We start from the raw sequence: 22,047 nt of genomic DNA, 5'->3' as shown, positions 1-22,047 counted from the left end.
TGGTTGTTTACAAATTACGAAGTTTGTATAGAAGGACTACTTTTTCAGTGATGATGCCTCGTCAAACCGTGTAAACGAATATGCAAAACTAATTCATTAAATTTGATTTAATGTTTTTCATCCATAAAATTCAATCAAAGTCTGTTTTTCATCAAAATCTTAGGTCTGTCCATTGTTAAAAACCCCAATTTTCTATAATGTCTCTTTTAGCTGTTTTAAAACAACCAAGTCTTTAGGGAAGTACTACTTTTTTCATTAGTGTTGTCACACGTCGAACTGTGAAAACAAATATGACAAACCAGTTATTTAAAATTTCACAATGCTTTTCATCCATAAAAACTCAAACATAAGCAATATGTTGGTTCACGAAGGCAATCACACTTTCACAGGATAGCTACATCTTAAGGCTTTTTGTCGCTATATTTTTTTCAGCTTTTTGCTGATTTTTCACATACATTTCTTCTTTTTTTTAATTTAGCACTTACTACTTCCAAAAAACGCAGATCTACATATAGAGATCTTTTGAATAATAATTGAATTCCAGATTTTTTCTAATATTTAAAGGTACATTGAATACACTGACAATTTTTAAAAATAGTTGAAGCTTCCGTTTAACCAATCTCTACGATCGCATTTCATTCTTACTCTCATTGGTACTTTAGATATGTATGTTCAGAAGGAAATACTATAACAGGAATTGATTTTAACGAATGCCAAAAAACTTACTGTTCATTGAATATTTTTTTTTTGGGGGGGGGGGCAAACTTGACCGAGATCGCCAAAATATATAAGCACATCTTTTATGTTCAAACTCTCCACGCTCTTAGTTTATCTATTGCTTGGTATAACTTCACCAATTTGACTTTGGGACGGTTTAAGAAGACATACCAACAAACAGTGACATCTAATGAGAAAGGTTTTTTTTTTTTTCAGAAAATGACCGCTTCCCGTCCGAAGATGATGAGTTACTATTATTCGACTTGTTGTCTAAATCGGCAATCACATTCTTTTCTTCGGTACTTTCTTTAAGGTGTATATTCCATGTGCAAGTTGTTTGTATGCTGTTTTTTCGGAAGTCTTAGTGTTTGAATATTTTAACTTAAGACGGCAATTTTCCTATTATTTAATAGCTGAAATTCAGCTGTATGACGACGATGAAATTGACAATAAACATGATAAATGACATCGGAAACATATATATGAAATTAATGTACCTTAGAAGTAGATAAGTTCCTGATCATCTCGGTGCAAGTCACAGCTGTAGGATTTCGATTCTAAACAATCGTTACTGCTGATCCTACTTCCACTGACAGTAAGTACGTTCATTCCGTATTTATAAATCACCTAAGCCTTATAGATTCATGATTTTTTTTACAGGGCTAGGTTCGACAGGGTTCAAAGACTCTAGTTGCTAAATAAGAAAATTGGAGGGAGATTTGGTAAGCATTTGAGATAAGGGAGAAGTCAAATATAGCCCTGGGCGTTGCCTGATGTAACGCGTATTGACCTAACCAAAACGACCACCTTTCTGTTTAACAATGGTAAATCGAAGATAATCACAGATGATAAGCCAGGGAAGTAGAGTGGGCACTGATTTCCTGGTAAAAGAGTCGGAGTTGGAAGTCAGAAATACAGCATAGTTAACAGAAGTGTCGAAAAAATATTAAGCATAATTCAAGAGCCTTGACAAACATTCAAATCCAGAACTTCATAATTGCCATTTCGATATTTGTCGGCTTGGAATACTCAGACGACCATTTTAAGCAGTATAAATGAGTGTTCCAATATTGCCGGTCCGAACTAAGCAGTCAAAAAGGTTGGGAGTCCAAGTTGGGAGATGGATATAACTTCAAAAAGTTGAAGGTGTCGCAGTCAAGAGTCATATTTCCTAAGATTCCAGAAGTGAGACTCAGAGTAGAATTCAGCATCTTAAATTTGCTGAATCTACACTGCCTAAAAATAACCACTAGGATTCATTAGATGTATTTGGAGGCCCAATTGTACTATTAGTACGACCCACTAGAACCATTGTTTTAAATAAATTAAATTCCAAAGTTTTCCCGCTTAAATCCGAGTAAAATTTGACTGTCAAGAAAAAATTGTGCCTTCCTTTTTGTAGTATTACACTATAAGGGAAAAGGGAAATAAAGCATCAATTGTTTGAGAAGCAGTACATCTGTAGTATTCAATATCAGTAATGTCAATCGGTTTGGGTGACAGCTATTGGAGAGGCCCCCACAAAAGAAAGGGATAAATTGAGAATATATATTCCAGAGGAATGGATATGCGACAATGGGCTAGAGTTCGACAAGCTTGGAATGGAACAGTCATTCCCAAGAATTATCTTCGTCTTTCAAACTGACCCCTTGAGAAAACAATTTGGATGAACAACAAGAAAAGTATTTGTTGATCATTCTGTAATTTCCCGAGGAAAAAAGGAAAACATATTGATTCTTTCTTTACAGTATTAAGTCTTTCATCCATACTTATACATAAAAAACTGATATGGGAGTATATAAAGCCAAGTCCCTTGTGACTTTCGAAATTTCGACCCTTCCCCTCATGCAAGCAATAAAACCTATCAGGTAATTGTTTGATAATCCTTTTTAGGCTCACCATCAGGAAACTATTTCTTGCCCACCAACGGGTTAATGCAGCCCCTTGCAGACGGCCTCTGATTTTTTTAGGGTATGATTGCTAAAACTTTAATATTCAACTCCGTCTCCAGGAATTTTGAATTTTAATCCCGTTTTAAAATAGAGAGATTCAAACTTTACCACGGTTGCACTCATTTTATTTGTAAAATTGAAAAAAGAGAGAAAAGAACAGCCAATTTCAATGGGAACCACGATAGAATTCAGACTGAAATATTTTGTCTGCGGGACAAGTTTAAAAATATCTTCCTAATTGAAACCTCTAAGCGTAAAAGTTATGTATTTACGCAAAATGCTATTTTTTGGTTCTGTGTGATGAGCTTGTAGTTCAAATGCAAAACATCTTTATCTTGCATAAATTCATAATCTTTACTCTCTTTTTCCGTAACGATTGTAATTACCCACTAATTCTCCCTTTTTAATTGGTCTTAGCACAAAAAAAAATTAAAAAGTCTCCTATTCAGTACAAAAATTCATAAAAAAAAAAACAACGAACACAACTGACATGCAAATTCATTAAACGGAATTACATGGCCCCTATTATAAATTTCCAGCATTTCAGTTCTGTATCACCCCAGGATATTGGATAATGAACCCCATGTCAAAATTTCCTAGGAAATATTTTTCCACGATAGAGAAATTGTGGGGGTTTCAATTCAATCTACAATCCAACAATATACTGTCTAAAACATATATCTCTCATCTATTTCCCGATGTCCAGTTTGAAAAAAATTTGACTTCAGTTATATCAGAAATGAGACAATAATTGTGTGGATTACACCAAGGCAAAAATATAAAAGTTATGTCTAAAAGCAAGAGTCGTTTCTTTCAAAGTATATTATAAATATTTCAAGCCACAAAGGACAAATATATATATATATATATATATATATATATATATATATATATATATATATATATATATATATATATATATATCAAACAAATAACAAGAATCGTACAATAAATAAAATCAATGATCTCCACAAAGACACCGTGGGCTGTAAAGGAGGGGAATCGTGAAACAAATTATTTAAATATTAAACATCTAAACACAGATGCTAATCTGCGCTAAACATTCACTCATGACGAAAAAATGTTACACATAACAAAAAAAGAGGGAGATGGAGAGGGAGTGGGAGTGGGAGAGAGATAGAGCATTTAAAATTAACGAACCTATGACTAAAATTAGACGATACGGGACTCCTCAGACCCAACAAGAGCATAGCCGAACCTGCATAAAGAAGGGATAAAAGGATAGGGCTGGTTAGATTTAAGATAAGCCTATTACCTCAAAAAATCAGTCTACTGTCAAAAATTCTCCTTAAATCACCGCTAGAGACTTGTATCGCGCACATGCAGAATCACCGGGGAATTAATTTTCGATTAAAAAAAAATAGCTGCAATGGATACAAATAAAACGATTATTTTTTCAACAGAATCACTGAAGTGTTTTCATTTGGTTGTATGACCGTATTGTCAGTTGCTTCTTTGCTATGAGAGGAGTAACTTATTGATTGTTCATTTGTTATTTTGGGTCTTTACCTGAGCAGCTAAATTACAAATATTATATGCTATTTCTTTGGATTTTACTTGGAGCAGTTATTGTATATATCGGTTTGATACTTTTGTTTATTTCTCTTGTGAATTTAGGTATGTTATATTTTTCATTTTTTTAAACTGTATTGGTTCACATTCTTTAAATTTCCTAAGTCTGAAGGCAATTACTTGAGATACAGGCTAAAAATTCGTTCTTTGTTCTTAATCTTTTTCATCATACTGGTCGTAGACTCGTCGTTTTAGGAATTACTAATTTGGATTTGTCTCGGCAAGTCAAGGTTTAGACCTTTTATTCATAACCCACCTAAGTCCCTTCCTTCCTTCTATAGAGGTCAAAGCAGACATGGACTACGAAGAAGTAAAAGCAAATAATTTCTCTATTTCCCTTCAAGTTTTTTTCAAGACCTGGCAATCCATATATTAGATGCATTAATTGTAATTTTATTACCCCTCGCGGAAGAAGTGGGAGTAGAAAAGAAAGAGAAAAGAGGAAAGGCAAAGAAAATAAAATAAAAGAAAAAATTGGTCCGGACGACAGAAAGTTAGATTCCCTCACCTTCACCCACACAGGTCAAGTTGCGTCTGAACACTCAACATCTGACCACCCATTTTGGAAGATTTACAAAGGCAAAGTCTGGGAAATACGCTCCCTTCACTCGACCTATGAGCCGGATCGCAATTTGTCTTCTTTCAGACCACTTCTGGTCTTCCGAATTTCCAAAAATTCGATCAAAACCGAAAGGTTATTAAAATAAAACTACAAACCTGGAATCCACGATTTCCAGATTGACCTTCCCAAAATGATTTCCTACAAAACTAAAAAAAACAACTGAATTTTCGATATCGCGTTTGTCATAGGTAATCCCACATTTTAACCGAGTCCGCAATTAAAAGATCCTTCAGAAATTTACTTACAGAGCTAGTACAGTTCCATCAATAGGCCAGAAAAAATTATCTATTGCTTTTCTTCTTTTTTTTTTGTTACTGGATATCTGACAAACTTACGAGGAATTTTTCTTCTCTGTGCCATGATCCCCATACCCGAAAAAAGGTGCAAAATTTTCATCTCTTTCCGTTAGCGAGCTGCAGATCGCTGAATACGTTATAAAAAAGAGAAAAGCAGTGTGTTGCTCTGACGTACAAACATGAATAAGGACACAAATATGAGTACCGGTTTATAAAATGCGGAGTGTATGGAGTGTTTTATAGTGCCAATAATGCTGTCTGGTCATTATGATAATTCACCGTTATTACAGGCCAATTTGAGAAACGTATATTCTAGTAAGCATAGACTCCTGCCCGAAGCAAATAGATGCATCTCACACTTTTGAGAAATTCACATATCGATATATTTCTAGTAGGTCTTCATCGACTGGCCGTATTTAAAGAAATGTGTATAGGTAATTCACAGAAGAACACTAGTTTTGATTGGGACACAAAAAGATACGTCCGCATGACCAGTTGGTGGGGGTGGGGGGGATAAGAAAAACAAATATAGGCGAAGTGTATGGAAAACATAAGAAATTCTAGAAAATTATAATAACCTTAAGGCTTGGTGGAGGAGTGAACACTGCGCGAATTCTTCCTTCCTTTGTCACGTGTCTAGACGCAAATGTTTCCATATCTCTATACCAAAGACTTATTAACATAATATTTCCCACAATGTGCTGCATTAAAAGTATACTATGAAGATAGACGCGGTAATTTCGCATATTTTCTATTGTTTATTTCTTAAGATTTTTCGCAAAAAGCTCGAAATATTTATTTTACCTATCCTTAAATTTACGAAGATGTGAGATGTGGTTTCTTTCGTTTTGGACAAAAAAAAAGTACATTGTGCATAATGGTTGGTTTTATTAGACCCTGGGTTCATTAAGCAAAAAATTTTACTGACTCCCAAACTCCTAGCCCACAGCACACGCACCCAAAAAGACAGAATTATTAAAAGAAATCGATTCTCTCTACCAATTAAAGAGCAATTGGCAGAACTAGAGGTATTGAATTAAGTAGGAAACCATTATTTTTCTTTTTTGCGCGTGCCTTTCTCAACGGTTCAACATTTAAAAAACATTTACGAATGCAATTGCAGAAAAAGACCGACACATTTTGACAATAAACGCAAAAAAAAAGGTTTTTTTACGGGAAAACACAACTGCTTAAATCTACGGTTATAGCTGTTTGATCATTTTTGCTGTTTTTCATTATTACCCGGACATATGATAAAACAAACATCTGGTCAATAGCAATCATTAGGTTACGTAATGCAACGCAGCATTGCCATACTAGAGTTCATATTAAACACACTATTTTACATAGCAATGTTTAGCATTCAAGAAAAAATAATGGAGAAGCAGTCAACTGCATATCTTATAGAAAAACGTTGATTCCTCTTATCTAGGGAGAACCTACTTTCAATTTGCTTGCCTAAGGGCGTGATTCCATACTCATATCTCTAACAAGACCCTTGTGCTTCTCAAGCAAGAGATCTATAATGAGGTACTTGAACTCATCTCAAAACAATAGTCAACGTTTTCTAAAATAATTCTCTTCTTTGAGAATGCCATAGATAGATTTCAAACGGAAAACCCTCCACAATTTCATTTTGAGTTGCAGCAGAGTACAAAGTTTTTAATGGCTTATTAACACTCATAGAGGCATAGATTCAAAACTGAGGAAGGTAAAAGACTAGGATCCGAGGGGTCCTGGAATGTCACCAAGGGAATTTTCTATATAATTTCTGAGAGTTAAAAAAGTCAAGGACTATTCGGCTACACTAAATTTATGAAAACAAAAACACCCAAGATTGTTTTTTTTATCTGACACACATGACGAAATTTTGTCATGATTCGTCAACACTTTACTAGTCCACTGTGTCAGGAAGACCAGGAATCGGGGAATGACAGGAAACTAGACAATAATTCATAGGCGGGAGGGAATCAAAAGCGGAAAAGGTACATTTTATACCACTATCTTCCGTTCTCCCCATGAGGTGCTTTTGACAAATATTGGTGGGAGTGAATTTTGCCATATCCTCTTCCCCTCTGTGTAGCTACAATTGCTGCAATTTCAATTAAACAGGACCATGCTCGCAAGTAGAGTATGAAATTACGCACGTTCTTATATTTATTTTTTAACAAAAATATCATTTTCCTTAAAAAAGCTTTGATATTGCTCTTATGAAACTTCATTTCCGTAAATGTTTTGTGATCTTAATGAAACAGTTTTTTCAATTTTATTACTGCTCGTATATATTTCGTCTTTTGTCATAACTTATTAGATAATCCTTCAACCCATTGCCTGGGATGGGAGCACAAGAATCAAGAGAGAAAAAACTTATCATATTAATCGTCAAAACGAGGCAATATCACGTGTCCAAGATATTCAAATAGTAAGAGGACACCCTCCATGAAAAAAAATTAAAAAAAAGGCAGCCGTTGCTGTTATAATTCAGATGATATCCGGAATCAGTGCGATACTGTTCTACATATCTGTCCCTTTTCTAAGTAGAAAGTTTCCTCTGATTTCTGCATCATTTACTGTTTCTAAGCTATTCTAATATACATGGGCGAGTCCAGAAGAGAGAATCTACTTCTACAATTGTAAACACAGACCATTTAATCCAACAAAAGAAGAAGGCGAAAAATTGGGCATTTTCAGAAGTAATTCGAGCAAAAGCTTTGGACACCATTAAAATAAACTATATGCTGACAGGGAATATTAATATAGACAAAGGAATGCCCCAAACCACTTTTTAAAATTTTGATGTGCTGCAAAGGATGGAATTTCTCTGGCTACATGTAATACTAAATTGGTTTACGTTTTAACCGTTATGGTCAAAACCATAAGGACGAAAGGGTATCTTGCATATTGGTGTCTATTCAAGGCTACAGTCTAGACATATGTTCACACAGATTTAATACTTACAGGGATTGTAAGGGTAGTACCATGGAATTCTTATGGGAAGGACGAAGTATGGCAAAATTGATTAGAAGCGCGTAGATCTTAGTCTAAATTATTTGTCTTCTTTTTTTTTTTTTGGGGGGGGGGGGGGTCCTTCATGCTATTATTGGAGAAAGAATACACCTAATAATGGGGATTCGAGATGAAGATTTCGAAGAAGGCTGGACCCGGGCCCCCTCCTACTATCTCCTAATTTTCAATCCATTTCACATATAAGGTTACGATTTGCCTACAAATTCATATTGACAACGTAATAACATAATCTTTGAACATTCAATTCTCTTAGCTGTCTTGGAATTTTTACATCACGGTTATATTATTATTGTTATCTATTTATTCTTAATCTAGATGCAAAAGTAACTATTCTTTATCTTATATCATCCTTACCAGCAGGTGTGTGAGGGAAGGCGCCATTTCTTTTTTCTAAAAAAAAAAAACCTTTGCTGTGCTTGAAAATATTTATTGACAAAACTAAAATACCTTAGCTTCCCTATGAAAATTAAAAAGAAAAACTCTAAAAATCACCATCAAATAATCAAATGCCGTCCATTAGCCTCTCCCTCAGAACGTAATTTGATAATATGCACATCCTTCCATTCAAACCAGGGGGGAAATCCTTTTAAAATATTTACCAAAGGCGAACCAAATTTAATAAAAAGAGAGAAATGGATAATATGAAATAATACAAGATTTTCCATTTGTACGAGAATCCATTCAATTTGAAAAAATTTCCAAGAGTTGCCCATATCCAGGAGATGCTAAATTCTCGTTTTTGACACTTCACCAGATGTAATCTGTATTCAGCTCATAGAATAATCAAATTAGTTTGGAAAATTATGACAAATAACAAAACGACACAGTGTGTACTTTCTATGTTTGATGATTTGATTATGTTCCTTCTCCCCAATTGAATTATTGATTTTAAATGCCCAAGACATTTCTATCAAAGATTGAATAAAGGAAATGATTTTGAAAATGAAGCAGGATTTGAAGCACAAAATTCATGCTGAACTTGAAATTTCAAAATTTTCCCTAGATAAACCTGCATTTTACATTCAATGTGCTGCCATCTAGTAAGCAATAAGCAGAACCAAATAATTATATCACAGTAGGGAGTTGGGGTAAAAGTAAAAAGTTTTTGGAGAAGTAGGAAGAATAAAAAGCAACATAATACAGCGTTATTTCTTTTTCTGTTATTATTTTGAAGCCTACACACAAACTTCTTCGCCTGTATGTGGGACTATTATTCAATTTCAAACCATGTTAAATAAAATAAAAAAGTATATAGATCGGAACCATTCAAAGCGGAGGGGTTGGTGTATTAGAGGATACTAGGGGGGGGGGGGGTAAAACAACGGAAAAGTGAGTGCAATTTTAGGTAATTATTTTTAGTCTATTTATTTAGGGGGTGGGTGATTCGGAATAATCTCTGGAGGATTTTTCCTTTTTAATAGCCCGATATGTCAAGTGGCAATGACGGATAATAGACAAGTTTAATTGTAATAACTGACATATCTAAGTATTCTTTATTTCACATTCGAAAGATTTTAGATTACTTTATCCTGGAAATGCATACATATGTTTCATAGACTATGAATAATATGAAGTATGTCTCAAAAAGAATACGTTTGAAAAATGTATTCTCTAAAGAATAGATTTGAAAAGCCCGTTATTTTATTTGCTTTTTATTTGGTGTTGTTGACAACATTGTTATGCATGTTTTGTTATCACTGATCATCTAGGTTACGTTTTAATACTGGGATTTTGTTCTCCGGGTTAATTTTGTCTTTCTGTAATGTAAATTCGTAAATGCTGTGTAAATGTGTGGTAAATTCGATTTATATGTAGATTCAAGTCTAGTGTTCTTTTTTACACACCCTTAACGATAATGCCTTTTCAACCAATACATAGCCAAAAGAAGCATATTTTCGTCTGAATCTTGGGCGAGATATGACGTCCAAAAACATTTCTCTTAAAAATATCGCTGAAGCGACCTTTTGCATAAAAAAGCATTGGTAAACTACGCTATTAAATTTCTCACAAACTCATTGAAAACTAAAAACTAGTTCTCAGCTCCCACAGATGATTTAGAGAATGCCAGTTAGTGCCACTCGTTAGTGCCACGTGCCACTCGTAAGTGCCACCACATCATATTTGATGTCTCTACCTTTTCTACAGTAAATTATAGTTATTTTATTGACAAAAGTAATAAGGACTGGCGATTCTGATAGCAATCTAAAACATACTCTACAAGAAACAAATAAACAGAGAAACAACTGAAGCTGACGGTCACTTTCCTGAGAGAGACTTTCCTGAGAATTTTTGAAATTGTCAAAAGATCACTCAAGTTTAAGTATCGTTAGGCAAGTTTAGATATTTTATTCTCATACATATTGACTTGAAATAACAAATCAAAGCTACAGCGTTTGTAAACAAATTTGGCTAAGATTTTCTTAGACCTGAGATTTGGATGAGAGTGGGTTTAACCTGAAATTTGGCTTCGATAAGAGCTCAACCTGAGATTTGGCTGAGACTTTCTTAATCTCAGCCAACCTAAGATTTGGATGAGATTGAGCTTAGCCTAAGATTTGGCTGAAATAATAAGTCAAAGCTATATCGCTCGAAAATGAATTTGGCTGACATTTTTTTTAGCAAAAATAATCCCTAAGTTTGTTGAGGGATCTGTTCAGACACATTACATACACATTTAGAAGGTTATTCACTTAAATACAAAACAATATCAGAATTTGTTTAATTTGTTAAAAGCTTATTGGGCATAGCAACTCAACAGAAACTTATTTATTTATAACCAATAAATGAACATTAGAAATTACACAGTGGAGTAATGTAAATATATAATAATACGCAATAATACATTGCTCTAAAATCATGTTGTTCTTGACAAGTATACTGAAGATAATATACGTCCACTCTTATACATATAAATGCATAAGATTTTGACAAATGAAAATTTTTCAAGATGTTTTATCAGACTTTTTAGAGAGAGAGGCTCTAGAAACCCTTGAAATCTTCCTAACAATTCTATGTATATGATGAAAACATTTCAAAATGGTGAGAAGACCCTTAAAGGTTTTGTCAAAACCATTTGCGTCTGAAATGAGTACTAACCATCTAAAATCTCCGTGATTGACAGATGTCACAGAACCAAGGCTGTAGGGAGATCGAACTCTCTTCGCCAAAATGTTTGTCTGACCCGTAAAAACGTAACAAATGCAGAAAACAAATTTTGCAAGTTTTTTAGACAGCCCCCCCCCCACACACACCGAGAAAATCTTGGATACGCCTCTTCCCACAATAGTCTAAATTTTTCCTCAAGGTTTGGCTATCTAGCATTCTCAGTTCAGACCCTATAAATGTTCTTAGGCTTCCTAGGTTTAGTTTCGCTAAAGCTTGTCGAAAGAATTTTTTATTTTAAATTAACTCTCTTCGGGGCTAAAAGCCGCTTTAAATTTTCTGATGGTTGATCCTATAAAATCCCAGCAGAACCATACACGTACAAATAACAAGAAAATCATGACCAAAAATCTCAAAATCTTATAATAAGCCATCTTTTTAGCATTTGACAACTAAATCCCAGTAATGCGTATTAAGAAAGAGAAACGTCCCAAGCTTTACTGCAAAGCCAAAAACCATTTGCTTCGTACAATTAAATATGTATACAGTCTAAAAGCATTTCTCTAGAAATGCCATCAAATAAGCAGTACCTTCCTAGTTAATTCCCGAAGTCGCATTAATTGCCAGAAAACACCATGACGAATATTGATATGGAGACCAGGGAGAATGGCACAGATGTTAGAGATAGTTATTGAAGATTCTGGACTTTCCCAATAGTAACACTTCATAAGCTTGGGAACTCCAATCATTGAAGCAATAGGGACACGATTATCCACACAAAAATGTCCTAATGACAAAAAGAGAACTAAAACCACAACATCTTCATGGAATAAGAGACTCAAAGATACAAATCAACGCAGGAATAAATTCAGGTATCAAGCAAAGAAATTAAATTCGTAATTGTTTTATTTTATTGCGGGCAGTCAGGCGTAATAGGAAGCGGCACATTTCCTCAGAAATTAAAATTTTACATTTCAGAAAAGAATGAGGGGGGAGGGGGGATATGTTTTATTTCCTTCTGATCTGTCCCTTTACTCCACTTGCTGCATAATATTTTTTTTTGCACCTCATAGTTCTTCAATCCGAATTCCACAATAGCTTTAATAGAGACTATCTCAAACATTGATATGACTAAGGGGTTTTTAAGGGATTTTTGAAGAGGGGTGAGCTGATAGCCCCAAAAAGTGCGTTTTAGGACTAATATGTCTGTGAAGGAGACAAAAGCTCAGATCTTCGAAGGAAACTATCTCGAACACTGATATGTATTGCTATAACTACGGGATGTGAAGGGAATTTTAAAGGCAGGTGGACTGAAAGCCCAAAAAATGCCTTTTGGACCTTGAGTGTCCTGGAGAGATACTATAGCTAACAGCTTTGAAGGATATGACTGCGTTGTGATATGAAGGGTTGTGAAGTGATTTTTGAAGGGAGGTGAACTGAAAACCCCAAAAAGTAAGTTTTAAGCTCAATATGTCTGTAAAGGAGACAAAAGCTCACACCTTCGAAGGAAACTATCTCAAACAAGGGAATTTCAAGGCAGGTGGACTGAAAGCCTAAAAAGTGCCTTTAGGACCTTAAGTGTCCTTGAGGGAGACTATAGCTAACAGCTTTGAAGGAGACTATCTCAAACATTGATAAGCACTGATACGACTAAGGAGTGTGAAGAGATTTTTCAAAGGAGGTGGACTGAAAGCTTAACAAAGTGCGTTTACGGTCTTGAATGTCCAAAGTGCAACTTAAATGGGTAAGAGGATTCCTGCAGACGAATCTTCCAAACATATTCTGAGCCAGAAGAAGACCTCTAGATTATCCAAATAATTACAATGTCCATATAATATTAATATAGCATAAAAAAAAGTAAATAAAGCTAGAGTTTTAATGTTGAGGTAGCATTTTTTCAAAGAAAAGTGAATTTTATAATTTCCAATTTAGAGGAGAAAAAAATCTATCCCTCCACTGCCCAGACACATGCTTATCAAACATATCGATAAACTATTTGCAACAATTTATTTGAATGCAGTAATGAACAAATTGACGCAAGTGACCAATGTAGCAGAAGTAGCCATCATTTCAGTTTTTTTCACGATTCTAGACAAAACAAAGATAAGAACCTCCTCCCCCTCCCGAAAAAAAAACGCCAAAAAAGAAAGATTCAAAACCTAGTAGACATATGTCTGTCGTTTGAAATGTTTTACACTTCTATCTCCTTTTACGGCTTGCTGAACACTTCCTATTATATTTCCCTGGTTTTGTTTCACTGTGTCAATCACCGCATCGTAGGAACGGAGATTATTTTTCTTTTTACAGAGCAACAAGATCGGGAGAACTTCAGCTTATACAAGTTGATTTTCAAGTTCCGACAATAGGAATGAAAAGACAACTCAAGACAAGAGAAAATCGTTCTTTCAATCTAATTTTCTTTTGATATCAAATGGTTTCCTAAAACACTACTAAATATTTTCAACCCTCAAAATATAAATGACAACACTCTTAGATCTAAGTAGAAAATACAGGGTAATTCTTTGTAATTTATATATGTACATGTTACCGTGAATGTCAAAATTCATGAATGCCGAAATTCACTGGTGAATATCCGAACTATCTTTTTTTTTCTTGGATTTAGTCAGCGTTTCCAGTCAACTTTTTAGTCGAATAGTTCATGGTAACGAACTGTAAGTAAGGAGCGATCCGGCTCAATAGTAACCGAAACTCTAAAAAACGAATTTTGATATCAATAGATACATCAAAAGAACCGGATTTTATGCTCATTTTAGATATATAATTTCATCAAGTTCACTACCCATCAAAACTTTTGAGCCTGAGAAAATTTGCCTTATTTTCGAAAAAAAGGGGGAAACACCCACTGAAAGTCATAGAATCTTAATGAAATCACACCGTCAGATTTAACGGATCAGAGAATATATATATATATATATATATATATATATATATATATATATATATATATATATATATATATATATATATATATATATATATATATATATATATATATATATATATATATATATATATATATATATAGCTGCACAAACAAACATAGGCCAACAAAGCTGCGCAAAGTCCTCCTCTACGTCCTTTTGTTTAGAGCTCCACTCTACAGTCATGAAGTTCTAATTCCTTTTAATCTTTTCGTATGACTTTTTCCTAGGGCGTCCTGCTTTCAGGGTGTCTCTTTCGTTTGGCCCCACTTGGATTGCCGAAAAATATGATTTTCGGCAACTATCATTCTTCATCTGTAAAACACGGCTTAACCATCTTAACTGTTCTTTTACTGGGATAGAAGAGCATTTTTTTTTTTCAATAAATATCCAAAGAGAATGGTGAGTAAAAAAGACGCTAAAAAAATATTTTCCTAAACAAGAAATCTGAAGACAAGATGAAAACAATCCGAGCTGTCGACCATAGCGAGCGAAGCGAGTGGGGCAAGATAAAGTGGGGCTATATTTGCGAAGGCCAAAGACCCGAATGAACAGAGGGAGGATACCAAGACCCACGAGACAGGCCCTTTGAGTTAGCATATGTGATCTAAATATTAGCTAGTATACCATATACAACTATATATGAACAGCCATATACGCAAGTAATTTGGGAGAACAAAGACTGTGGAAATTGCCTTACCTTGCCTAGACAGTTTCGTTTGTTCATAGCAGCCAAAGCTGCAGACGCGGATTGATGATCTCCGAACTCCACAAAACAGTATGGGTCATTTCCAGGCTAAAAAAAAAAGAATAGATTCACGTATGTTAAATAGCTACTGCAAATAACAATACAAATAGACCTGCCCCAAAAAAGCAAGTTAATACCTTTGAGTACAACAATGTTAAAAATAAACCTTATCTGTTTAAACATGCAATCCAGGTTTTTAATAGATGGCTCATGATTGGACTTGGACCAAACTAAAAGACCGGGTTTGCCTCCTGATTTTCAAAATAGTGTTTCTTTACTCTTAATTCTCTCAGTCATAAATTTGTACTCTTCTATAAATTTTTACTCGAAATAGCTAACTCTTTTCATGAGAGCTGGCTTTTTTTTTTTTTTTTTTTTTTTTTTTTTTTAACAGATAATAATCCTTATCTTCAACTACCCTTCAAACAAGAGGTGTTATACATAATAACGGAGGCCTTGTTGAGGAAGTAAAAACTGCTAACGTCCATTGAACTAGACCTAACGGGTGAAAGAGTTAATCGAATAACACTTAATAGATGTCTTTTAAAATCAGCAAAGGCTATTATTGGTATTATTATTTTTGTGTCATCATAAAAACCAACCTGCAAAAAAAATTATAGCGAGATATTTTTAGAGTAATATTTTTCACTCTGTCTTTAAGGAATGGAATGTCAAACGGATGCCTAACAGACATTCCCTCAACTTCATAAGAAATTTCAGGGGCCTTGGTGCTGATTCAATGGCCATTCCTTTGTTGATTTTTTTTTCTGACAGAGGATAGACTTAGAAAATAAAATTAGCAGGGATATCAAAGTAACAAGTAAAAATGTTGCGTTTCCACGCAACACAGCGTTTCCACGCAACAACGCCAGGTCACAGCTTTTTAAGCACAGTTGTTTCTTTTTACTTTTGACACATGTTTCGTCGATCTACTTTTGTCTACCTCTTCAACTTTTTTATGCGGAATGGGTCCCTTCTTCGTTTAAGCATGCCAATTGAAGGGTTTTCTTTTCAAATTAAGTCACATAAATTGTTGCAGTATATGTGGATTTGGTCGATTGCAGCAACACTGCATCAAGTATTATTTACGTTCTTTCATGTAACACATTTTGAAGTTACAACATTCTGCTTAACATACAGTGAAATAAATGGGTATTGTAATATTTGTTTTAATTAAGGTATTAGGATGTATCTATGAGAATCAACACCAGCTTTCTAAGAAACCGTGGGAGTACAAATATGTTCAGTGCCTATCGTATTCCGAAATGTACTGAAAGCGTAAGCAACCCTTAGAAAGGGATGAACATGGCTAATTTGCCCCAATTTCAAATTAAGATATTTTCCTTTCAAAAGTAGTCACACATGTTCAACCCTTAGTGAGTGGAGGGTCATAAGTTTCTCCAGCGGGGAGGGAGTGTCAAAGCACGACAAAGTGATTTTAAAACCCATTATCTTTCAATTTTTCCAGGGGATCCTCAACTCCCTGTGTACGTAGATATGATTTCCACCCAATATTTAGACTCGTATTGCGTGAAATCTACCCCAACATTTGAATACAAAAAAGAAAAAAAGGCTTTCATCAAAAAATGGAGAAGAAACCCTAGATCAACTAACGCCATAGACCAGCATTTAAACAGTTACGAGCAATGGATTTTCACCACAAAAATAATTTATGATAATAAGGAGTACAAACCCACAAGTTTCATCAAAAAGCCAAGTCAGGCTTACACAGCAACCGATTCCCAAAACACTGGGTTGAGCCCATGTCTACAGCGAGGAGCAATTACAAGCTCGGAAATTTAGAGTAGAAGTTCAATTTAAATCTAGAAGCTCCTTGATAGGGCCTCGGTAGTTAAACCCTAGGACAGATGAAATTTCCAAGGATATCAAAGTTTTAGCGAAATAAACTTGAAACATCTATAGATCAAACTTCTATATGAAAACTCTTATTCCCGAGATATTAGCCAATGGATCTGGAAATATAAGATGCATCCAATAGAACAAAACAAGGAATTCATAGATAAAACTTGTTTTTCATATACAAAAAGCATTTCAAGGCATCTCAGAAAGGTTATTCGGTTAAAAGATGGCAGGGCTTGGTTGAAATTAGATCTCGACTCCAGCAATTCAGAAGGCACTATGCTATACGACGTACAATTTAGAGCAAAAAAAAAACGCAAGACGTGATCTGGAATGTTCGACTACTGGTAACAATCAGTAAATTGTTCATACAGTTGAGGTTTTGTTCAGGTCTCGGAGCTATGATAAAGCTATGATAACACTAATGTTGATATGAAAAACTCCAATGTTGAATAGTTTAACAGGTGAGAAAAGGAACAAGCCTATAGTAGAAGAACGCCATTGGATCTGCCGATCCAGTGTATCTGGCTTAAAAGAGCGGACCACATGCAAACTCCCGTTTGAAAAGGGCTACATAACACCTTTTGGATTACCACAATCAATTTATGGTTCTTTTAGTTTCCAATAAAGACAAAGAAAATATCCTCCACGTTTTATTTTATATATAAAATATTCAAAAAAAAGTTATCATCGCTCGTGCTAAGTTTATAAGGGTTGGCCGTAAATTAAAATTTGGCAAAAAAAAATTCAAATACATTTTTTTTTTTTTACCCAATCTGACTGTCCTTCCTAACCTATTAACTGTTTCAGATGTTGCAATTAATTCAGTTGAAGAAACATCGTTCTTATTTAACAGATGATAAAGCCTTGTTGTAAAACCCTGCATATTTAACCTATAGTGTCAATTGGTGAAGTCTCAGAATGTTTCTTTTCTTTTTTTTCTCGTAAGGAATTTTTAAGACTCTAGATGACCTTCATTTTACATTCAGTGAAAAATATACGAACTAAAGAAGACTTTTTTACATATAACAACAAAGAAAGGCTAATACAACGGAATGAATGCAATGAAGGTATTCTTCTTTCTCTGTATTTACCCAATTTGTCAGAGATGGGGGGAAAGTTTCCTAGAATTTATGCCTCAATAGACATCTAGGTTTATCATATTTAAAAAATTATTGTTCCATCACAAATTAATTTTCAGTAAACCGTAAGCCATTAGCGGAGAAGATCAGGCAGACCGAACATGGGAAATCAAAACAAAAACTGAGAATTTTAATTTCCCTTTTGATATTTTGATTAGGACCCTAATTATGGAGATCAGCTTGGATTATTGGAAATTTGTATATCTTTTTCCTTCGCTATTCTAGAAATCTTGCCCGTGAAACAATCTATTTTTCATTCCTAAAAACTAAAGAAATGATTACGACATGATCAAAATTGATGACACATTTGACGAACTTAACTATTTGGCCGATAAAAGCTGTCTTATTATGTTAAATAAACTAAGGGAAATCATATGTAAGTTCTGGAAAACAAGCCACAGTCGTATGGGGATGGAGTATCTCACTAAGAGTGGTCTGACGGATCCCCTATCGTCATGAAAACTGGACTTACTTATGTTCCACCCTACCCACCCCTCTCGTTTAGGGTCGAACATATGTGTAAATATAATTCATTATTATTATTATTATTATTTAAGAATTAACGACGCTTCTTGACTACTATGGTCCCTGCGTCAGCCCTGCAGTGCATTCCTGCAGCGTGATTGGATCTCTGGGTCCCGTATTTCCAAGCTAAGGTCAAATCCACTGCGCCACCACAGGACAATATAATTCATTCATTTTAAGTATAAAAAAAACAACAACAACAAATAACTACTTACTTCTCGGAAGAAACACATGAAAGTTGTATTTCAGCATCAACTAAACTCCAGGAAAATGATGTTTATACTCTCGAATTATAACAAGATAATTTGGTGATGGGGCAAGGAAACAGTCCAAAATCTTTTATGGACTTTAATATAGATTCAATCAGAAACGAAAGCCTATCTTCTCCCCTGCCTTAAAGAAGCTTTCCATTCGAAAGCAAGAAAACGGTCTAGAACTTTAAATTGTCCTCTCTTACACAGACTATAAAACATCTTTCACTCATATACTATAAGATCCGGATCAACGATAGGTGAATAACTATCCTTTTGACCCAAGGCAAGAGCTTTCCAAAATGCAATGTCATATTCACACAATCCGTTCTGGGGTCCTTGCCTCTCTTAAAGACCAAGAGCAAAGGCTCTTACCACTTTCTCGTGATAAATTGAAATTAACAATGTAGGAAGAAAAACAGCAGTCCTCCCACGTCACAATGAGCCAATATCTATTTTCAGTATGAGAAAATATATCATTCGTGTATGAATTAATTTGGAACAAGAAATTACATAAGGAATTAACTCGTAACAATACTCAAAGAGAGAAATAGCCTTTTGGTGTCAGGTATCCTAGATTGGATTAGATAATATCAATATGAATCATTTTTATGGACTTCATCTCAAGGAACGCTACAAAGGTTACAGAAGAACATGATAATAACTGAGAAGATAAAACTCTTCTAGATTTAAATTACGTTGATGACTTGAATATCCTAGATTTTTCTTAAAATGTCATTATTCATGGAAGTTTTTTGGAGGTTAACATATAGATAAGGTGACAAAGGTTCAATTCAATGGCTTCGCTTACCAAGATAGCGTTATTAGTAAGGATGGATAGTACAGTAGAAAAATACATAAAATTAAAGGCACAGGGTCTTTGCAGACAAAAAAAGTGGGAAAAATAAGAAGATATGCCTTAGAACTAAGCTTAGAATAAACGAAGCTGCGTTAATGACAGCTACAATTGGTGCTGAAACACGAGCACTTCAAGACTGAAGAATACATGTTAAATCTTTTTAGTGGAATTGTTTAAGAATAGCTTAAGGTACTCATGTGAATTAAAACATATCTAACAATAAGCTGCACAGAAAGTGTGGTTCGACCTTCTAGGTTTATCATGAAAGAAAGGTCAAGATGGTCACGTCAAATTTAAGCATTAAAGATGGCAGGTTGCCAAAATCCCATCTTAATGCATTTCGGCTGGGGCTAAACGAAAAGAAGGATGTCCCCGAATGGAATTGGAAGAGTTCTTAAAAAATGATCTAATGAAGTAGGAAATTCATGAGAGGGAGTGAAGGATGAACCTCTTAACAAAGAGGAGTGGAAGAGAAGCGTCTGCAGATGTTTTGGCCAAGGCTGCGATGTTCTACGATGAGTCGTCCACAGTAGTAGTATTATGTATTGACTTATTCAAATATTGCCCAGTTCTACCAGCGGGAAACATCGAGTGACCAGACTTTTTGCAAGCTAGAGATTACTTGGCGGGATTTCAAGTCACTATGTATTTTCAAAAAATAGTTGTGTCACCCTTTACATATAAATTATCTTCACCCTTCCTTCATCCAAACTTCTCGCGATTCCCAATACAGATAATTGGACTTAAAATCTTTTGTCGCCGAGTAAAACACTTAGAATATCGATAAAAGCCACTTGAACACGCCCCAGAATACATAAATTATTGCAAATGGATAAATGTACATACTCAAAAAATATGAGGGGATCAAAAATCAACATGGAAGGGGGGTAACGGGTTAGGATGACCACGGCAGTCATACTTAGAAACCATTACACGAAAATAGTCAGGACCTTAATTTCTCGAGAAAATTTTCCCTTGTGGAAAAAAAATGTTACGAACAGGTGAAACATTGCTTGAGCGTAATTGAACTCATTCAAAAGAAAAAGGAAGACAATACAAATAGAGTAAATCTTTGTTTGAAGAGAGCCATGTTACAATAGGTACACTTTTCAGTTTCTGGAGCATCTCATAAACCGCTGCTGAAATTTTATGTTTTTAAGGAATAAACTATTGACCCTGTTAGTATGTTAATGTTTCCCTTCGAAGGATTTTTCTTGTATTCGTGTGCGGCCTTTTACATTGTAAAAAATATATGATGGAATGAAAACGACATTAGCAAAAAAGTCAAGCAATAAACACGTAAGAGAATGAAATGTCATTCCCCCTTTGAAATCTTCTTTACAGTCAGAGACCAAGAGATATCGCTCCCCTACCTCCTTTTTGGCCTGGAGATGCATTTTTTCGTGTTAGCAAACCCTGTCCTAGAGATGAAAATCATCAAATCACCTCCCCGCCACTCAACGGTTGACACGTCTTCTGTACACATAATGTAATGAGGCAAGATTTTTTGAAAAAATGCATTCTACGCAAAAACCCCTAAATATAACATTTTTGTTGACTATTAGCTAAGTAAATTATCTATAGTTCGGCAACAGAAATTCAAAAGGCGTTATGCGAGACTTTTGTCATAATTATATTATGTGTCACACTCTCGTTAATAGAATGCACCCAATGGGTGGGTCCTATACGGTGTTCCTTAATTTGCTCTCAAAATGATTTAAAATATCGTTTTTTTAAACGTGTTCAATCTCACTATTTTTCAAATGCAAATAATAGTTGGAATTTAACGCTTTTAAGATTCAAGTGTTTTTTCTTTGTTTTTTGTTTTTTTAATTTGCATAGAGAATAACAACATCATAAACATACTTATACAAACATCTGTTAGTAACAATCGAAAAGCCTAAAACGAACTTTTTAGCTTTGCCACTCTTCTTTAAAATTAAATACGGTACCGTCTCGCCTTCTGAATTTTTTACTATTCCTGGTAGAACCAGTCATAATAATAGAGCGAGGGTTGGTCTCAGTTAGCACATAAAGGCAACCGATGCATGAAGAAAAAAATCTCGTAGCAGGAATAAAATGTTTTTAATTTCAAATTATAAAAGGTGGCGCTGACAACCTACAAGCTTCCTCATTATCTTACACAATTATCGTCGGAGGTAATTTACTAAAATTATTCTTGTCATGTAACAGGATGAAACCGTCCAACATGGCAGAAAGTCGAAGTGGGAAGGGTGTATTTGCGTTCTAAATGCTTATGTTTGTCTTTATGCAACTTTATTTAACATAATTGGACTTTAAGATTCTAGTCGGCAAAGGCCAACAAGCACCAAAATAGGTGAGGAAACCGCTTTCAAATACTGGAAATAAGTTTACCTCGGAGAAGTTCCCAAGTGCAATTTCCAGGGTAC

General features: G+C 34.7%; 1 protein-coding gene across 1 annotated transcript in view; it reads right to left on the bottom strand.

The window, feature by feature from the left end:
• The window catches only part of LOC136024979 (nucleolysin TIAR-like), a gene marked incomplete in the record, with an annotated part of 241,291 nt that overhangs the window by 145,157 nt on the left and 74,087 nt on the right, over positions 1 to 22,047 (bottom strand). Inside the window, 1 exon segment of the mRNA XM_065700589.1 lies at positions 14,952 to 15,047. Within this exon segment, the coding sequence (XP_065556661.1) occupies positions 14,952 to 15,047 (96 nt within the window).

This window comes from Artemia franciscana, chromosome 3, assembly GCF_032884065.1.
Source record: "Artemia franciscana chromosome 3, ASM3288406v1, whole genome shotgun sequence".
Classification (NCBI taxonomy): domain Eukaryota; kingdom Metazoa; phylum Arthropoda; class Branchiopoda; order Anostraca; family Artemiidae; genus Artemia; species Artemia franciscana.
This window is presented reverse-complemented; position numbering and strand designations above follow the sequence as displayed.